General features: G+C 45.0%; 1 protein-coding gene across 1 annotated transcript in view; it reads left to right on the top strand.

The window, feature by feature from the left end:
• The window catches only part of EDC3 (enhancer of mRNA decapping 3), a 268,864-nt gene that overhangs the window by 235,748 nt on the left and 12,984 nt on the right, over positions 1-20,132 (top strand). Inside the window, exons 5-6 of the mRNA XM_069222129.1 lie at positions 3,246-3,399; positions 4,030-4,247. Of these exons, the coding sequence (XP_069078230.1) occupies positions 3,246-3,399; positions 4,030-4,247 (372 nt within the window). The remainder of the gene's footprint in view (positions 1-3,245; positions 3,400-4,029; positions 4,248-20,132) is intronic.

The following is a 20,132-nucleotide window of genomic DNA, read 5'->3' as shown; positions in this document are numbered from 1 at the left end:
TGTAACAAGGCCGGTTTGCTTTCAAGCAATCTAGATTGCATTTTATGTCTTCATTCTTTGTGAGTGTGAAGTTCACCGCTAGTGCTGAGTAGGATTTGGAAAAGAGAACAAATTGGATTTTTTCAGAACCTGTACTCTTTGGAGTATGCAAATGGTGTGAATTGTCAACGGAAACAAGCTGCGAACAGATTTTCGTCGTGCAATTTGGAAGAAGTTTGCTGTAATATGTTTCTTTAAAATACTTAACGTGCCTATACAATATTTTCTAAATTCACATGAGCAGGTAACTGATACATGATCCGGCTAGTTTATATGTTACATACACAATGTTTGCGTTTGATTTTTAAACGAAAAATTAACTTTGTTTACTATTAATGATTGCACTTTGGGGGACAGGGTTTATTCTTTACAGTACGAGCGCTCTGCAAGCTATTCAATTCTTGGCGCCTCTCTGTAAAAGATACTTGTTGAAGTCTGTCTGCATCGTAGCCTCTGACTTTTGTATAAATTATTAGGCCAAATGAGTGTTAATTTTTAAAGATGATTAAATCAGTTCCCCTTTTGGTGGGAGGTAGACCCAAGTGTAAAGTTTGTGCATACCATATCGGAAAAGGCTAGTAAAGGTACTCAGTGTCACTCGAGATTCATGAGTTAAGTAATGCTTTGCTAATTGGGAACTGATGTGAACCCACCAACTGACTCCACCCCACCACAGGGCACAGAAGAGCATCCAAAAGCTAAGCATCCTCGTTATTCTCTTGGTTGGGGCTGTCTGGGGCGTAATAAAGGCCCCCACTGCACAGCAACCTGGCATAAGAGCCCGTAGGTGAGTCCAGCGGGGGCCCCCTGCAAGTACTTTGCAGGCCCCCTACCCCTCTCAAGTTACGTCACGCCAGTAGCGTGTGTGAAGCAGTTCTTAGATTTTTTCCTCTTCTGTAATTGTGTTAAGTGGTCCTCTCTGAAGATTCGAAAATTGATGGGGTCTTTCTTAGGCCAAGTGAGCTTTGTTGTGTTTATGTTGTGGCCCTTCACCAAAGTGTGTTTGCAGTTACACTGGCAACGCTTCGGCAGATACAGTCCCTATTGAGGTCTGTTCATTGTTAATTTGGGCACACAAGTTACAGCAGCTCTTAAGTTGTTTTCTCCTTTTGGCTAGAGATTTGGCTTGTACCCAGGTGGAGCCACCCATCTCGTGCCAAAGCCCAAACCCGCTGGCTCTTGTTACTTGTCAGATAAGCCGAGATGCGTGAGAGAAGAAGCCTTTGAACTACTTTCATTTGCTAGCGGCAGATGGCAAAGTTCTCCACCCTTTTGCACACGACAGCCACATAAGTGTGAAGTGATGCCTTGGGCACGAATTCGTTCTCAGTGTTAAGTTGGTAGAGGGGTACTTCATGGAATTAGGGTTTGAAACATGGCAGTACCTCTCCTGCCTGCGGCTCCCCCACACCCCTTTGGCTGCAGCAAAAGATTCTCGCTGTGTTGTAGACACATTACCCATTCATCATTAGACCCTTTTTTTTGTAAAACAATTGCAGGTCCTTTCTCATTTGTTTAAGCTGCTTATGGTATCCTTAGGTGGTATGTCTCTTTAGTGACTGATGGCCCTGTGAGTGGAACCATGAGAACTGATGATGATTGTAGTGGTGCCTTTCCTAAGGAGAAGTACACATCCTCATTGTTGGGACAGTCCAAAACCGAGGTTGGCAGTCCTTCCTACAAGAGAAGTTAGGAATAATGGGTATTGCACTGGCACATGGACTGTGACTTTGGGAGAGACTGGAGAGAATAGCCACACTTTCTGGGAACACTGTTTTTGTCCTTCCTGGTTCTTCTGTGAATCTGGGCCCATTTGAATAGAATTGGCCGTGGTGCAGAGGGTAATTATGTAATGTTTTTTATATTTACAGAAATGTACAGAAACATCTACATAAAGTCTTCTGGGTAATTATGATGCAAGCAGATCTATATCTCAGTCGCCACTGTGTAGTTAAAGTTAGGACTTGGTTTATATACGAATTTTTTTTTTTTTTTTTTTGGTTCCTGATAAATTTCATTCCCTTTTGACTGATCTTCTCAAAACTGTCCATAAAAGATAGCCACAGGAAAGCAGTTAACCCAGTATTGGAAGTCTTCCATTGGAAGTGATTTGTATAGTGTTTGGAGGAGACTAGTTATCTCTTATGGGAAGGTTTCAGATGTGCGAAGCAGTACTTGCATAGCACTTTATCAGAGATTAGAAAGATGAGCGAAATTTGCATGTTTAGTAAAAGTCTGGAGGTCTTCAGTGACAAATTTGTGATGAACGCGCTATGGAATGGAATGAGGGGGCGTTGGTCCCAGCATTGGATGGAGAATGGAGACAGTCAGTGACTCACATGGAAACAAGGATGCATCGATTATTATACCCATAAATTATCATTTATTACATGTTTCTTTATTGAATACTTAGTTACACCTTAGAAACAATATGATGAAAATCATTTAGCTAAAAGTCTTTGCGTTTTGTTGTGGGACAATAGGCTAAATGCTTTGAGCCAAGATTTCAAAAAGTCTTTAATGCAGTCCTTATCAATTGTGTACTGTAATCTTTCCAAAACTTGTGTTCATTAATTATTTCTAATGGTTTTTGCAGAAATTGCCTGCATTGTGTTGTCTTGTTTCTTTAGGCGTACATATCTAGGCAGATATCCGCTGAACAAAAAGCAAAACCTGCAATTAAAACCGCTGTTAATCATGACAGTGTCCTTATCAGTGCTATATTTGAATATCTTCACTCTGTTCAAAATTGTCTATTATGCCTTCGAATTTTATATACCATGTGAGCATCCATGTATTGCAACTATGCAGTGGTTTATTAAGTTAGAATGGCATCTCTAAAATATGATACGTTTGTAACCCTTGCAAATTTTGTGAAGATCCCAGGCACGTCAGCGAAAATATTCTGCACTTTGTAAGAACTAATAGTTTAATTAGTGTCTTCCCTAATTGTATGATTCCCGATGACTTCGCCATGTAGGAGTCCGTGCACAGTCCTATCATTTTAGAATAAACGGGAAGAACATCAGTGAGTCTTATTTGCAGATTTGGCAAGATTTGCATTTTTGTGTGCAATTTTTTTGGGATGTCAACGAGATTTTCGAGTTTCATCTGATTATTGATGCTTATTTCTTCATTTAAGATCGTTAGTTTGATGGTCGTAGGTGCTGCTGATTAATGGTTTCCTTTCTGTTTTCCTTGTGCAGATGCTGGACTCATTGTCCCCAGTATCTCCTACGAGTTGCACAAGAAGTTGCTTGCTGTGGCAGAGCGGCATGGGCTCTCTGTGGAACGCCGGTTGGAGATGTCTGGGGTTTGTGCCAGTCAGATGGCACTCACCCTTCTTGGAGGACCAAACAGGTAAAAGACCCTATCTAGCACGCACGGTTGATGCAGTAACTGGACAGATATGCAGGTAGATGAAAGTCTTAATCAGATCTTTATCACATGCGGTTTGGGACGCTTCATCGGGTATTCTTTCAGCCTATAGGTGCAGCACAACTTCCAGGAATATTTGATTACGTTTTGTTGTATATTTTTTTTTAATAAAGATAAACTTGGTTTTGTCGGACTTCCTTTGCCTTGCCATACACCCCATGCACTATAGCCTCAACCCTAACACATTTGCACAAACACACACACCTATTTAGATCAACGTTTGGCACTTCAGCATTCACCATGAGGCCTTCCTTTTTGTTCTCACGAGGTGTTTTGCTAAGGACCTGCCCAGCCTTGTTGCAGAGTCTCTGTATGATCAAACTTGTATCTCGGGGACCACGTCTGCTGTGATCTTTGCTGAAGAGAATAGCATTGGTGAACCAATCCTCACTCCTATTAAGGGAATTAATGCATCTTTTGGTGGAAGATGGCTGTGGGTAGGGAAGTGGGAGGGGACTTTTCTGCAGTATTATGCAGTATGGTGGGCTTGCAGATTGTATGCCAACTTTTTAGTTACAAATTTTGATATATTTCTCCTTTTTTCCTTTGCAGGCTGACCCCCAAAAATGTTCACCAGCGGCCCACTGTGGCGCTGCTCTGTGGGCCACACGTGAAGGGGGCACAGGGCATCAGTTGTGGGAGGCACCTAGCCAACCACGATGTTCATGTGATCTTGTTCCTGCCTAACTTTGTCAAGATGCTGGAGTCTGTGACCAATGAATTGAACCTGTTCAATAGAACCCAGGCCCAACATGTTTGTAATGTTAAAGGTGGGTAGAAGTGAAATCATTAATCTGAACACGATTTAACATGAAAGAGTAGGATGGGATATGAGAAGCTGAGGTCGATTGGTGTGTGGGTGGAAAGTATGGAAGCTGTACTTGTTCTTCAGGTACATGGCAGCATTATCTAAATCAGGTGTCTCCAACCAGTCTAGCGTGAGCTACCAGTAGCTCCCAGACACCTTCAGAGATGCTCACAGCCTGGAGTAAATTTTTAAATAAACATAGGGTCACATTTTTTATTTTAAAGTTTAGGGAAAGTTGTGTCTATTTAACATTATTATCATCAGGCTGCAGTTACCAGGGCCTGATCAGGAGCAGTGCTGTATTCAGATTTATGACCCAGGTCACAGAGGTGAAGAACTGAAGCACTAAGCAATTTAACTCTTACATAAAAGTCCTTGTCAACTCAACATTGGAGGTGGGAACAAAATGTTTCTCAGTGCTTTTAAATCGGAGAAAATTAAACGAAAAGCTACTTTATGATTAAGTTAAGTTTTCATTTACAAACAGCAGGTCTCTTGTTCCCAGTGGCCAGTAAAGAACTGTGCCATATTTATAACTGAAACATAGTCATTTTTTAAATCTGAGAGAATTAAAGTGCAGAAAAATGTTCCACATTATGAACATTTTTATACTTAAAATGTCTCCAATTAAAAAAAAAAATGGTTGTATGTTTGTGGTATACATGTAACTGTGCCACATATGGCTAAAGGTATGTCCTATGCCACAAGTACATACGACACAGTCTCCTTTACCCGTACACATATATCCCATTCAATTGCACACGTTCATACATCCTCAAAGACCACACTCTCACTGACCCACATGGGTAGCCCCTAGTGAAAGTATTTTGTTCAAACTAAAGTATCTGGTTCTATGGACATGAGGCTTATAGTCAAGGAAGCTGTGAGTGAGGGTTTCTGGTAATAATGAACGACTTGTTTATCCTTCAGTAGCTCGTGATGATTTTCACTGATCAAAAGTAACTCTTGCTACAGAAAAGATTGGAGACCCCTGGCGTAGAGTGCAGTGGTGCAGAGTAGCTGGCATAGAGTGCATTAGCTTTGAGTAAATTGGCGTAGAGTGCATTTGTGTAGAGTCCCATGGTTTATAGTAGAGCGATGTAGAGGGCGGTGGCTTAGTGGTGTAGAGAAGAGTGGCGCAGCTTAGAGTAGTGGCATAAGGTGACACAGTGGAGTACTGTAGAGTGCAGTGGCAGAGAGGAGTGGTGCAGGGTAGAGTGTGGTAGCATAGTGTGGTGACGTAAAGAGCAGTGGCTTAAAATGGAGTCGAAAGTAGTGGCATAGAGTAGATTGTTTCATAGTAGAGTGAAGTGGCGTAAAGTGGTGCAGGGTAGAGTGGAGTGGCATATAACATTGGGGTAGAATGCACTAGTGTAGAGTTGAGTGGTGCAGAGTGGATTGGCCTAGACTGGAGTGGTGTAGTGTGCAGTGGCGCATAGTAGAGTACATTGGAACAGAGTAGAGTATTGCAGTGTGGCATAGAGTTGATTGTTTTAGAGTAGAGTTTTGTTTAATGTAATGGTGTAGAGTAAAGTGGCCTATACTGCACCAGTGTATAGTGCAGTGGCAAATAGTGCATAGTAGAGTGAGGTAGAATGCACTGGCATAGAGTAGAGTGGTGCAGAGTAAGGAGGCATGCAGTGAAGTGGCACAGAGTGTCTCACCAGTCACCAGCAGTGTGAAAGCTGGCCCTGGTTGTAGGCTGCTGTTTTAGTGGAACATGTTCACCTATTTTATTGTTGACAACACACACATCCACCAAATAGCTTTTATTCTATGTTTTAACATAGGCATAATGTTTAAGGCTGGAGTGTAAATAATGTAGTTGGTTTCCGGGCTCTTGTTTGAAGTTTTTTGGAAAGCAGTAATTTGTGTTGTCAAGTTATTTTTATGACATGGTGCTACTGAATGTGTTGCACATACTGAGGCTGTCGCACATTAACCCCTTCGCTGCCAGGCTTCCCCCCCCTCCCCCCCCCCCTCGGGTGCCATGCCTTTTTTGGGCTGTTTGGGGCAGTGCGCGCTTAGGCCTTCATAACTTTTTTTCCACAATAGCTCCCCACGCCAAACTTGCGTCCTTTTTTTCCAACATCCTAGGGATTCTAGAGGTACCCAGACTTTGTGAGTTCCCCTGAAGGAGACCAAGAAATTAGCCAAAATACAGTGAAAAGTTAGTTTAAAAATAAATAAATATGGGGGAATAGGGGCTGCAGAAGAAGGCTTGTGTTTTTTTCCCCCTGAAATTGGCATCAACAAAGGGTTTGCAGTGCTAAAATCACAAGCTTCCCAGCTTTCAGGAACAGGCAGACCTGAATCAGAAAACCCAATTTTTCAACACAATTTTGGCATTTTCCTGGGACATACCCCATTTTTACGATTTGTTTGTGCTTTCAGCCTCCTTCCAGTCAGTGACAGAAATGGGTGTGAAACCAATGCTGGATCCCAGCAACCTAACCATTTCTGAAAATTGGACAAAATTCGGAATTCAGCAAGGGGTAATTTGTGTAGATCCTACAAGGGTTTTCTCCATAAAATAACAGCTGAAATAAAAAAATATTGAAATTGAGGTAAAAAAAAAAGCCATTTTCGCTACGTTTTACTCTGTAACTTTTTCCTGCAATGTCAGATTTTCAAAAGCAATTTACCCTTATGTCTGCTGGACCCTTTTTTTGCTATTCTATGTTCCCCCAAATCTCCTGATAAACATGGTACCTCACTTGTGTGGGTAGGCCTAGTGCCCGCGACAGGAACTGCCCCAAAAGACAACGTGGACACATCACATTGTTCCACAGAAAACAGAGGTGTTTTTTGCAAAGTGCCTATCTGTGGATTTTGGCCTCTAGCTCAGCCAGCACCTAGGGAAACCTACCAAACCTGTGCATTTTTGAAAACTAGAAACCTAGGGGAATCCAAGATGGGGTGACTTGTGGGGCTCTCACCAGGTTCTCTTACCCAGAATCCCTTTCAAATCTCAAAATTTGGCTAAAAAAACACTTTTCCTCACATTTCGGTGACAGAAAGTTATGTAATCTGAGAGGAGCCACAAAGTTCCTTCCACCCAGTGTTCCCCCAAGTCTCCCGATAAAAATGGTACCTCATTTGTGTGGGTACGCCTTCTGCTCGCAACAGGAAATGCCCCAAAACACTATCTGGACACATCAAAATTATCAAATAGAAAACTACCTGTTTTTGCACACCTGCTTTTTTGGTCCTGGGCTCAGCAGCCATCTAGGGAAACCTACCAAACCCAGACATGTCTGAAAACTAGACCCCCGAGGGAGTCGAGAGGGGTGTGACTTGCGTGGATCCCCCAATGTTTTCTTACCCAGAATCCTCAGCAAACCTCAAATTTAGCTAAAAAAAATCAAATTGTTCCCAAATTTCTGTGTGGGATAACCACACCGGGACACGTTTCCTACCACCCAATGTTCCACTCAGTCTCCCGGTAAAAATGATACCTCACTTGTGTAGGTGGGACAAGTGTTTGTGACAGGGAAGAGCCAAAAACACATCCAAATTGAGGGGGAACCAAAGTGGGTCCAAAAGGGCAGTTTGAAAAAACACATTTTTAGGCTGATAAGTGCAGCAGACATTTTATCGGTATAGATGAGACAATGCTGGGTGGTAGAAATTTTGTGGATTCCTGCAGATTCCGGAAGGTTCCATCACAAAAATGTGGGAAAAATGTGTGCTTTCCAGCAAAGTTGCAGGTTTGGAGGGCATTGTAGGTAAGGAAATGGTGCGGGGTGCATGTGAAGCACACTACTCTGGAATCAACTAGATGATTAGTTCCCCAAACAAAAAAAAATAAAAATAAACATTTTTTTTATTTTTTATCCCTGGTGTCTAGGGGGCAGATCGGCCTAATAATTTTCGGCCGATCTGCCCCCGGGGGGCAGAAATGGCCTAAAAATCATTTGCCCCACTGGGGAGCGTCCTTTGCATAAGGGGCCGCTCCACTTACGCACAAGTATAAAAAACAATAAACCCTGGGGGGGGCAGAAATGGCCTAATAATAAATTGGAGCATAGGAGGAGCAAACTCAGGCTTCTTTCAGAGAGTAATCTGCATCCTCTTGCTTTCCTATAAGCTCTCACTTTGCAGTCAAAAGAAAACATCAGACTCCCTCACAAGGCAGAGCCTGACATTTGGCCTTTGTGTTAAAATGCACAACAAATGTCACAAGATGAGATAGAGATTTGAAGGCCTGTTTCCAGAAAGTGAGATCTCAGAAGGATACAGTAAACCAGGTTTGGGAAAGGGAAGGGACCAGCACAAGCTGGATAGCCTGAAACCAATAGTCAGCAAATAGAAAACAAGGAAATGTGAGTCACAAACCCAATGGTAAGCAATGGACAGAATGCATTTCCCCGAGATGTCTTCAGAATATTAGACAGCTGCGCTGTCTGGTAGGCTTAAACCTAAAAAAAAAAAAAAAAGTCTGAAATTCATGAATTAAACTTTTTGCAGCATGAAATCTCTTTTAAATTCATATACTTTCACAATTCTGCCATCTAGTGGTTGAGTCTGGAAGTGTCTTAGTTTTGCTTTAAAAACTTTATTAGTTTAAGGCAGTGGTCTCCAAACTTGTTTATGCTGCGCCCCCTAGTTGAAAAATAAAAATCATTGGGGACCCCCTCAGACTTTTTCACAAATATTTTATAAACATGGCAATGATTAAATATGTCTAGACGTATTTAAACATCGCAGTTAAGTACTGTTACCTTTTTAAAAATGCAGTAGCATGTTTCTGCTTAAAACAAAGCACTATTATCTGTGTAATGCTTCTTTTGGCCAGAGTCTGGTGCCCCCACACCCTGGGATCGCTTGAGGCCCCCCCTAGGGCGGCCCGCCCCCCAGTTTGAAGACCCCTGGTTTAAGGTAAGAGCCAACACAGGCAGAACCTCTGTATGACGTCAACTATAATCCCAGAATCCCCATGTGTTTGCCTACCATCTTAGATTTTTGTTTTCTTCTGTTGGTTATGGAGCTACATCAGAGAGCTCCCAATGTTATTTCAAAGCTGGTTGCCAAGAATCCCTCTGAGAAAATCGGTCAGGAAAAGAACTGTTACAGGCACTATACGCCAGAGACATTATCAGGGGTTTGTCGTTGGGACCGACATTTGGAGAATGTTTATTGTTCAAGGTGGGGATCCCTGGTGTTCCTCAATGCAATTTTAGAATTCATCAAATTATGCCCAACCTACCACCGATAATTCACCCTCAATGTCTAAGATCCACCCAGTCTTTTTTGCCTTCCTCAAGACCATAAGTCTGAGGACTGCATCCCATGCTCATACTTTAAACCAAAGACTCGTTCACAGAGACGAGATTCTTCTAGCGCATTGGGCAGATACAGGCCTAGGGGGACCTCATCATAGATAGAAAAGCAGATTAAAGGTTCTTTGTCAGTGGGGAAATGGGTTTCTCTGACAATGAAGTAGAGGCTCAGTAGGAATACCAAGGTGTTGAACCCGAGATATACGAGGTCGAAAAACCACACTAAAAAGTTCCTGTGGCCACTATGCTACATACCCGTAAAAGTCTCATGTCAAACTATAAGGCCATCAGACACACAACCAGATGCTGAAGCACGGCTGTACAAGTGACAACCAAGGGTCACAGAAAAGTGGGCCATTTACCCATAATAAACATGCAGTAGAAGGAGCTCAGGGAACTTCCCATCCTACCGTGAAAGAATGATTCACTGGGAAAGATATACCAAATGTATTCTCCTTGGCTTCAGAGGATGATCAAGAGTGTAGTGGGGAGGAGGGACAGCACCATCGAAGGAAAATGTCTATGTGGAACCTCTACTTAGGTGGTGCACAAAACGAAGCCTGGATTTTCCTGAGCTGGACTTGCATCTTAAAGAGCCTGCAACAACCACTATAGACAAAAAGACTGGAGCTTCTTTGGAAAAAATTCCCTAGGCATGAAGAACACCTGCCTACACGGAAGCCAAGCTCTCAGAACAACCTACCTTACATTCAGTCACCACCAGTGACTCAGACATCGAAGAAAAATCCACAGTTAGTGACAGCATATCCGTTGTCATATAAGGCACTTGAATAGTCTGCGTCCATTTGAATACAAATGTTGACAATCAGACCTGTGTTGTCGATAGTGCCACCTTCAACTTCGAGATCACTGTCGATAACTAGACATTCATGACACCATTGATGTCCTTGCTCCGGACTTGGACTTCTTAGTCAATAACTCCTCAATGCTGACTCTTAAACAACAGTTTTTTTCCATCTCAATCACTATTTTGTCTATTCCAGTGACAGCAGGTCTCCTTACGCAAATTCTGCACTCTGAATTGGCGGGTAAACTCAGCAACCATGATGTTGCAGAGACTGCTTGTAGTCCTGAACTGTTGGTTGTCCACTGTGTCCCAGAATTTAAAGACAATGCCATGGATGATGACAGTAATCAGGAGCGTGATTACCAGCCGCAAACTTTTGTAGCTGATCATCCTCATCAGCTCTGTAGCCATTGAGGCTATGCAGAATCTGAGATGTTATACGTCCCTGTTGCTTTTTTTGACCACAGTACAACAGATGATGGACATCTTTCAGAACTTCTTCCTCAACAACCGTCTGGGCAGCTTGCCTATCCTTTGTCTGCTTCCACTTCTGCCACCACCTCTGCTACCACTCCCAACACAAGCATATCCCTTCGTCTCTAACAGACAAACATCCTAATACAGTTTCACCAAACCTGGTTCTGCCAGCTCCTAGGGATATGAAAGAGGAAGATTCTTCAGATTCGCCCCATTCAGTTATGGAAGAAGAGAGTGAATTAACTAACAGTGACAGTACAGAGGAGTGTGATAATCATGTCCTGCCTAAGTAGGGTGACCAGTCCCCCGTCCAGCCGGATTCTCTTCTGAACGACATTGGTTTTATAGGAAGCTGGCTCTGTATGTACTATACCAAAATGAGATACACTGTGCACAGAGTCCATGGGTTCCCCAGAGGCTTAACAGAGGCTAAAGTAGATAATATTAAGGCTCTCTTTTGTGGTAGTGTGGTCGAGCAGATAGGCTTATCAGAGGGTAGTGCAAAGCATTTGTTGTACACACACAGACAATAGAAGAAGCACAGATTCCAGACCAATGGTTTTTATACAGCAAAAATATATTTTCTTAATTTCTTTTTAGAACCACAAGATTCAAGTAGGCGCCTACCATACACCATCAGCGGCACAGGGGTAGCTGGGTGCCGGGTGCAAACAAGGTGTTAGGTCTCCAATGATTCTCTATGAGGGGACCCTGGGGTCACTCAGAGACTGCAGGCGAGGTCCAGGGGGTCGTCTCGGACAAATCACAGGCTGGACAGGGAGGAGGGCTGCCTGCTGAACGTTGCTGCACCGGATGTCAGTTTCTCGAAGGCCTGGGGGCTGTGGGGAGGTAGTGGAGAAGTCAACCCAGGGTGGGCACTTGCTCAGAATCGCCTGTGGATCCTCTCTAGCTGGTTGGGCCACCTGGACACAGGCCGTGGGCATTGGGTGCTGAGTGGTTAGGACTGACTCATTTGGAGTGAGGTTGTAGTCTTTAGTTGTTGGTTTCATCTTGAACAGGGCTGCTGTCCACAGGAGCTCTTTGTCCTTTTGAGTGCAGGGAAGTCCTCTGGAGCTTGGCAGAGGTCGCTGGTCCCACTGGACTCTTTCCCAGAATCTGTATCTTTGTTTCGTAAAAGGTAAAAATTGCTTTCCAATTACTTTGGTATAAACAGGATGTGTTCCTGCTCTGTGACCCACATGAAGCCTAAGGGAGGAGCTAACCAGGAAGTGCTTTGACAGCTATGTAGGGAGAGGCAATTACATTTTTACTATCATTCAATCAATCAGTCAATCTTTTTTTTACTAATTTAGGGGAAATCTGTACCAATGGAAGTCTGTGATGAGGAAGACCATGCCTCCGAGCAATAATGATACCCGTAAATAATCCGAGCATTTTTCCTGACAACCAAAGAATCAAGCAACAAGAGTTATTCTCTGGAGCCAGAAGGACGTCGTAAGATGCTGATTCCGACAGCCCCGACAGGGGCCAGATCAGTACCTGAGGCATTTCTGGAACAGCCAGGTACAGGGGAGGAATGGGAGGGGTCCTATGACCCTTTGTAGTATGGATTGGAGCATATGGCCTGGTATGAGTAACCTTTGGACTGGTTACTTGTCCAGATACTGGCATGCTCTCACCTCCTACTGTGGCAATGGAGGAGGGAGCTTCATATGAAATGATGGTTTGTAGAGCAGCTGAGGTCTTGGACCTACAGGAGAGCTTGGTAGTCCAGGCCTCCACTTCCTATGGTGCCTTCCCTTCCACTCCCCTGAATAGGGAATCCAAGAGGCTACAGTGGCACACGTGTTGCCCCAGGTCCTGGAGCTGTTTAAGATGGGAGAGAAACAGCCAAGTTTACGATACAATACGGTGTGGTTTGGACACAACCGACTCACGGATTAGGGCTGTTTCATTGACAGTGGCCCTTCGACGCCACGCCTGGCTCCGTACGTCTAGATTTTAAGGGGATGTCCAGGCAAACCTTATGGATATGCCCTTCGACGGCTCGCACTATTTGGAGAAAGGGCAGACTCAGCGCTTGAGCGGTTTAAGGGCTCTAAAGCTACGGCCAGATCCTTGGGCCTCTCAGCACCTGTTAGCCAGCAGTCTGCCTTTCGCCCCTTTCAAGGCTTTGGAAGGGTGTAGTACCATGCTACCCACAAGTCAGCCACCGTCCTCCATCATCACAGCATCCAGGGTGAGGAATAGGTTGTGGAACTGCAGACCCAGAGGTCGGGCACCACCCAGCTCCCCCTTCCACAGCACCCAAGTCCTCCTAGTATGATTTTGCAGAACCATGCTCTTCCAGTTGGAGGGATGATTCAATTTCATCTCCCTCACTGTGGCGGTCCATAACATCAGACAAATGGTTCTTGCAAATCATACAGAAGGGTTATTCCCTATCCTTCCAGTTTTTCTTTCCCTCTATGCCTCCATTTGAAGAACGGCTGATGGAGGATCATTTAATCTTGCTCCGCGAGGGAGTTACGGCTCTCTTAGCACAGGGAGCCATAGAAAGGGTACCAATGGCATAAGTAGGCAGTGGTGGTTATTCCCACTACTTTCGGATTCCAAAAAAAACCCTATCTTGGATTTAATGGACGTCCATCTTCCTCAAACAGGAGAAATTCAAGATACTCAATCTTGCTCAGGTCTTGTCTCCTGTAGACCAAGAAGGCTGAATAGTAGCGTTGGATTTGCAGGATGCGTATTTTCACATCCCCACCATGCCTGCCCACAGGTGCTATTTGCAGTTCAAGGTGGGCCACGAGCACTTTCAGTTTACCGTGCTTCCTTTCGTTCTCACCAGTGCCCTCGGGTGTTCATCAAAGTGATGGTGGTGGTAGCAGCTCATCTACGCAGGTTAGGGGTTTCAGTCTTCCTCTACCTCGACAACTGGCTGTTCAAGGCTTCTACACCCCAGGCTCTCGCCAACCACATTTGGACGACGGCGAACCTTCCGCATTCGCTGGAGTTTACTATAAACATGCCGAAGTCACACCTGACTCCCTCTCAGAAGCTGCCTTTCATCTGAGCAGTTCTGGACACAGTGCAGTTTCGGACATATCTTCCTGAGCAGCGAGTCCAGTATATTCAGGTTATGATACTGATGTTTCAGCCTCTATCCTGGATTTCGGTGAGATGAACTCTGAGGCTGTTTGAGACTCGTGGCCTCTTGCATCCTGCTAGTCAAACATGCCAAATGGCATATGAAGGCTATGCAGTGGGACTGAAGTTTCAGTGGGCGCATCATCAGGGGAATCTTCGTCGCACAGTTCAGGTCTCAGGGGGAACTGCAAAAGACATTGCAGTGGTGGTTGGTGAACTGCGATTGGGTCAGAGGCAGACTCCTCTTCCTTCCCCAGCCAGATATCACAGTTGTGGCAGGTGCGTCACTTTTGGAATGGGGTGGCCACATGTGAGAGATGGAGATCAGAGGCCTCTAGTCTCCAATGGAGTCTGGGCTCCACATCAATCTTTTGGAGCTCTGGGCGATTCGACTTACATTGAAAGCATTCTTTCCCTCTCTCAAAGGGAAAGTGATGTAGGTGTTCACTGACAACACCACCACCATGTGGTACTGCAACAAACAGGGCGGAGTGGGGTTGTGGACCCTTTGAGAAGAGGATCTTTGCCATTGGACATCTGGGCATTTTCCTGGTGGTTCAACATCTGGCAGGCTCTCTGAACGCCAGAGCAGACAAACTCAGTCGTTGAAGCATAGTCAATCATGAATGGCGTCTCCATCCGGAGGTGATACAAGGTCTCTTTCAACAGTGGGGAGAGCTTTGGTTAGATCGGTTTGCCTCTGCAGAGAACCTGCAATGTCTGCAGTTTTGCGTGTTGGAGTTTCCAAGGCAGTTCTCGCTTGGTGACGCCTTTCGTCTCGAGTGGAGCTCAGGCCTCCTGTACACCTTTCTGCCGATACCACTTCTGGACAGATTTCTCAAGAAGATCAAGAACAACCAGGTCCAAGTCATTCTTGTGGCTCTGGACTGGGCACGAAGAGCTTGGTACAAAGAGCAAAGAGCTACTGAGCATGGCCGCGGATCCTCCAATCAGACTGGCTCTTTAGTCTTTAGGAGAATCTTCTGTTGCAGCAGCAGGTGACAGTTCTTCACCCGAACCTGTCCAGTCTCCACCTTCTTGCATGGAGATTGAGCGGTGGCCTGAATTCTGCGATGTTATCTTGGCAGCCAGGCGTCCCTCCACCAAAAAAGAATATGCCTATTGTTGGCACAAATTTGTGGCATAGTACACAGACAAATCCGTTGATCCTCTCTCTGCCCTTCTTTCTGAGGTTCTCTTATTCATCCTTTCATTAACCCGTCAAGATTTTGGTTTGGGCACTCTTCTATCCGCTATCTCAGCTTTTCTTAGATTGCCAGATCAACCTTCTCTTTTCCAATCCCCTATTGCAGGTAGATTTATTAAAGGTCTAACCCACTTGTCTCCTCCCACTCCATTTTATCATGCCTCAGTGGGATCTCAATCTTGTCCTCACTTATTTGATGTGTGCCTCCTTTGAGCTGTTACACAATTGTCCCCTGTGGCTCCTTACCCTCAAGACTGTCTTCCCGGTAGCCATCTCTTCTGCCCGCAGAGTGAGTGAGCTTCAGGCTCTTTCTTTCAAGCTGCCATTCTTATCTGTACATCCTGACAAGGTAGTGCTAAGCACAAGGGCCTCCTTTTTCCCCAAGGTTGTCACACCTTTTCATGTAGGCCAATCTATCACTTTGCCTTCTTTTTATGAACCTTACATCCTTCTCATGTAGAGGAGAGACTCCAGCATCTCGATCCAAAAAGAGTGTTGGTGTTCTGTCTTAATCGCACTAAAGATTTCTGGGTGAACTATCAACTCTTTGTTGGGGATGTGGGTGCAAATAAAGGGAAGATGGTGCAGAAGTGTACCATCTCTCAATGGGTGATCCTCTGCATCAAAATTGTGCTACACTTTGGCGAAGAAGCAACCTCTAGAGGGTTTGCGTGCTCATTCAACCAAAGCAACTGTTACTACCACAGCGTTGGCACATGGAGTTCCTGACCTGGACATCCACCAGGCAGCAACGAAGGCATCATTGCACACGTTCCCTAAACATTACTGCCTGGACAGTCAGTTCCGCAGAGACGGCAACTTTGATAATTCAGTCCTGCAGGACTTTTTAGTATGATTTTGGTTCTCAGCCCACCTCCGAGGATGGCATTGCTTGGGTATCTACTCTAAGGTAAGGAATCTGCAACTAGAAGTCTCTAACAGATGAACCAGTTAATTACCATCGGTAACGGTGTATCTGGTAGACACATATTCTAGTTGCAGATTCCTTACCGACACCCATCCTCCCCGCTTGCTGGGGACAGGGATTCCCCTTTAATGGCCTTAGCCTTGGAGTACCATTTCAGTGTTGTTCATGGCTCCGCGCATTGGCGTGGAAAGTCGTGAAAAGAAACTGACATCACCAAGCTGAGGCAGCGCCTATATTAGACTCTGATGTCATCACAGCGACCACGACACCAACAACTGACACGGAGTTGACCAACGCCACTCAACGGCGCACAAGTGTACTGCTCGAAGAAAAAATCTCTGGATCCAGTCTGATGCCTGGGGAAATTCTAAGATAAGGAATCTGCAACTAGAATATCTCTTTCCCAGTTAAATAGTCACCGAAAGTAAGTAACTTGTTCTTTTAGTCTAGATTGTAATAAATAAGAAAACAAACAGGTCAATGGAGATCTATGATGGACTTTAGGCATTGAACACATTCCCCAGAAATAAGACTTTTCGCATGATAACACTTCAAATACTCCTGATGCTCCAGAGACACAATTCCCTATTGTCCTGTATATTCAGGATACATATTCTCACATCCCAATAAACTGGAAGCATAGAAAATACCTCTGCTTTCCTGTGGCGGACAGGACTACCAATTCAAAGCACTTCCATTTTGCCTCAAATCAGCGCCTTTGGTCTTTACAAAATGCTCAACACCAGTTGCTGCCTTTCACAGACATGGTCACTAAGTGTACCCATACTTGGATGACTGACTCGTCAAAGTTCTGTCAACGGAAGAGGTAAAGACTTCTAGAGCCGCCTGCGTCAGTCGTTGTCAAGACTGATTTGAAACCAGTCTAGAAAAGTTTGTTTTTAGGAGCATTACTAGGCATGCAATTGGGAAAGGCTTGCCTGTCTCCAGAAGAGTGGTGAAGCTGCAAACCATGGCAAAGAATCTGACTGCGAAGCAGTCGCTCACCGTTAACCACTACACGTCATCCTGAATAGGCCTTATCCCCTTTTGCCAACTCTAAATAAGGCCCGTCCAACAAGAACTGCAGAGTGGAAACAAATAGCTAATCATCAGGTGGTTGAAGCAAGCACTATTGTGGCAGGGATTCTCCACACATCTCAAGGCAGGTCTCTTTCCAAACTTTATCAGACAGAGTAGTGCTGACAATTGATGGGTCCATGGATGACTAAGATGCTCACTTGCAAGAACAGTTGACCATAGGCCTTTCGCCGAACACAGAAAATATAGTCCTTATCAATGCACTGGAGCTCCAACCCATAAGACTTGGGACAAGCTTTCCTTCCAAGACCAGAAGGTCAAGCAGTCCTCATCACATCAGGCATATAACATCAGTGTTTTACATAGCCAGTCAGGGAGGAAGCGGTCCCAACCTCTCTCAGCAGAGATGCAACAACTACTATGGGATGACACCATTTCGCACATTGTCACAGAACATCTACCGTGGTGCCACAGTGATCAAGTGGGCATGCTCAGTTGACCACTGTTAGACTGCCACAGGTGGAAACTCCACCAGGAACAATTTGACTCACATCATCCAAAAGTGGGGTCAGTCCATGTCTATGCTAGATTTGTTCACCACCCGGAACAGAAAATGCAGATGCTATGCCAACAGATTTTGGTGCCCAGGAGCCATGGGCCAGTACCCTTTCGATTAGATCGTCCAGCTTCATTGAAGACTCCTTTCCTCTAATCCCCAGGCGCTAAGGAAAGGGAAAGCAGATCACTGTACCGCGATCATCGTTGGCAGTGTCATGGGAACTTAACATTGTCATTACTCTGCTGATGCTGCCTTCCGTCAAACTGATTGACAAGGCATACCTGAAGTTCATCTCTTGGAAGAGAGCACTTCTTCCATCACCAACAAGGATATGGGAAATGCAGGTATTCACAGTGAAAGAACCCTTCTGAGATTGACAGGGAGCAAAGTCATCTTGCAGACCAACCCTAAATGTATACCTGAAGCCTCTGCTGACTTCCATCTGATTGAAACTGTCATACTACTCTCATTCTTCCTAAATCCAACTTAGGCAGAAAGGTCATAGCACTCTTTAGATATATGCAGATGTGTTATGTTCCGTATAGACCAAGGTCAACCATTCCATCAGACTATTTGTGTCTTTGAACCAGCTAGGAGAGGGTTGAACCACCCCCTCCACATCCTATCCAAACATTGAATAGCAGGTGTTCTCTCGGCCTGCATCCTCTTCTGCCAAGCAAAGCCAAACATCTGCTCAAGGGAAGAGTGAAGGTGAATGCGAAGTTTAGTATGATTGCTGCAGTCTGTGCTGGTGTATACTTGAAAAACACCTGCTTTCCCGATACCTGAAGGAGTAGGCACATATTTACATAGCACTAATGCATTCATATGAACACAGAAGCTAGCTCGGCAATGAGACAGACAGTCCTTCGTTACCAGTTTCAATACAGGTGAGCCTGCTTAACACTTTCCAGTAACTACAATAATTATGTCCTGCTCACTATTCTGAAGCAAGCATGTGAATTTACAAACAATCCAATGCTGGAGAAGTAAAAAAAGTTACTTACCTGTAACTCTGGTTCTCCAGTGTTGGTATATTTCATATATTCACATGACCATCCCTCCTACCTTGTGAGAGGCTCATTCGTTTTGTACTCTTCTCTCACTAGTGCTGTGCAATCTGAGCTATGGTGGCTGGCACGTGGAGAGGAGTGCTGGCACTTCCTCCTCCTTAGCTAAAGTCCAGATTACCTCAAATGAGGTGGGTGTGCTACCAAACAAATACTATTGTTAAGGCTTATGGACATTTTAACACAGTTTATAACTTTTTAAGATTATTGGGGATTCCTAGGCTGACAAAAATAAATGATTCAAGCTTGTGAATTTATGAAAGGTACAAACGCTGAAGAACTGAAATTAAAGGTAAGTAACTGTAACTGTAAGGAAATACCTCCTTGGCATGGTTACCCCCTGACTTTTTGCCTTTTGTTGATGCCAGTTATGATTGAAAGTGTGCTGGGACCCTGCTAACCAGGCCCCACCTTTCCCTAAACTGTACCTTTGTTCCAACAATTGGCAGAGCCCTGGCACACAGATAAGTTCCTTGTAAATGGTACCTCTGGTACCAAGGTCCTTGATGCCAGGGAAGGTCTCTAAGGGCTGCAGCATGTCTTATGCCACCCTGGGGACCCCTCACTCAGCACATGCACACTGCCTCACAGCCTGTGTGTGCTGGTGGGGAGAAAATGACAAAGTCGACATGGCACTCCCCTCAGAGTGCCATGCCCACCTCATACTGCCTGTGGCATAGGTAAGTCACCCTTCTAGCAGGCTTTACAGCCCTAAGGCAGGGTGCACTATACCACTGGTGAGGGCATATGAGCAGTATGCCCCTACAGGGTCTAAGCAAAACCCTAGACATTGTAAGTGCAGGGTAGCCGTAAAGAGTATATGGGTTGGGAGTGTGTCAACCACGAACTCCACAGTTCCATAATGGCTACACTGAAAACTGGGAAGTTTGGTATCAAACTTCTCAGCACAATAAATGCACACTGATGACAGTGTGGGATTTATTGTAAAATGGACCCAGAGGGCATCTTGGAGATGCCCCTTGAATACCAGTCCGACTCCTAGTGATAGGCTGGCCAGTTTCTGCCAGCCTGCCACAACCAGACGAGTTTCTGGCCACATGGCCCACCCGCCAACTTTGCTCTGCCAACCTCGCACTCGCCGCCGTCCCTCGTATCCGCCGCACCACGGCAGGTGGGAAATCCTTCTCCTACCTGGCGGCCAAGACATGGAATTCCCTCCCCACCAACCTCAGGTCCACCCAGGACCACCTCGCATTCCGGAGGCAACTCAAGACCTGGCTCTTCGAGCAGCAGTAACCCCCTTCCCCTAGCGCATTGAGACCCTCACGGGTGAGTAGCGCGCTTTATAAATGTTTTTGATTTGGTTTGATTTGATTTGGCATGGTGAGAGTGCCTTTGTCACTCTG

The sequence above is a fragment of the Pleurodeles waltl genome, chromosome 3_1, assembly GCF_031143425.1.
Source record: "Pleurodeles waltl isolate 20211129_DDA chromosome 3_1, aPleWal1.hap1.20221129, whole genome shotgun sequence".
NCBI classification, from domain to species: domain Eukaryota; kingdom Metazoa; phylum Chordata; class Amphibia; order Caudata; family Salamandridae; genus Pleurodeles; species Pleurodeles waltl.
Note: the sequence above shows the minus strand (reverse complement) of the source record. Positions and strands in the feature narration are given on the sequence as shown.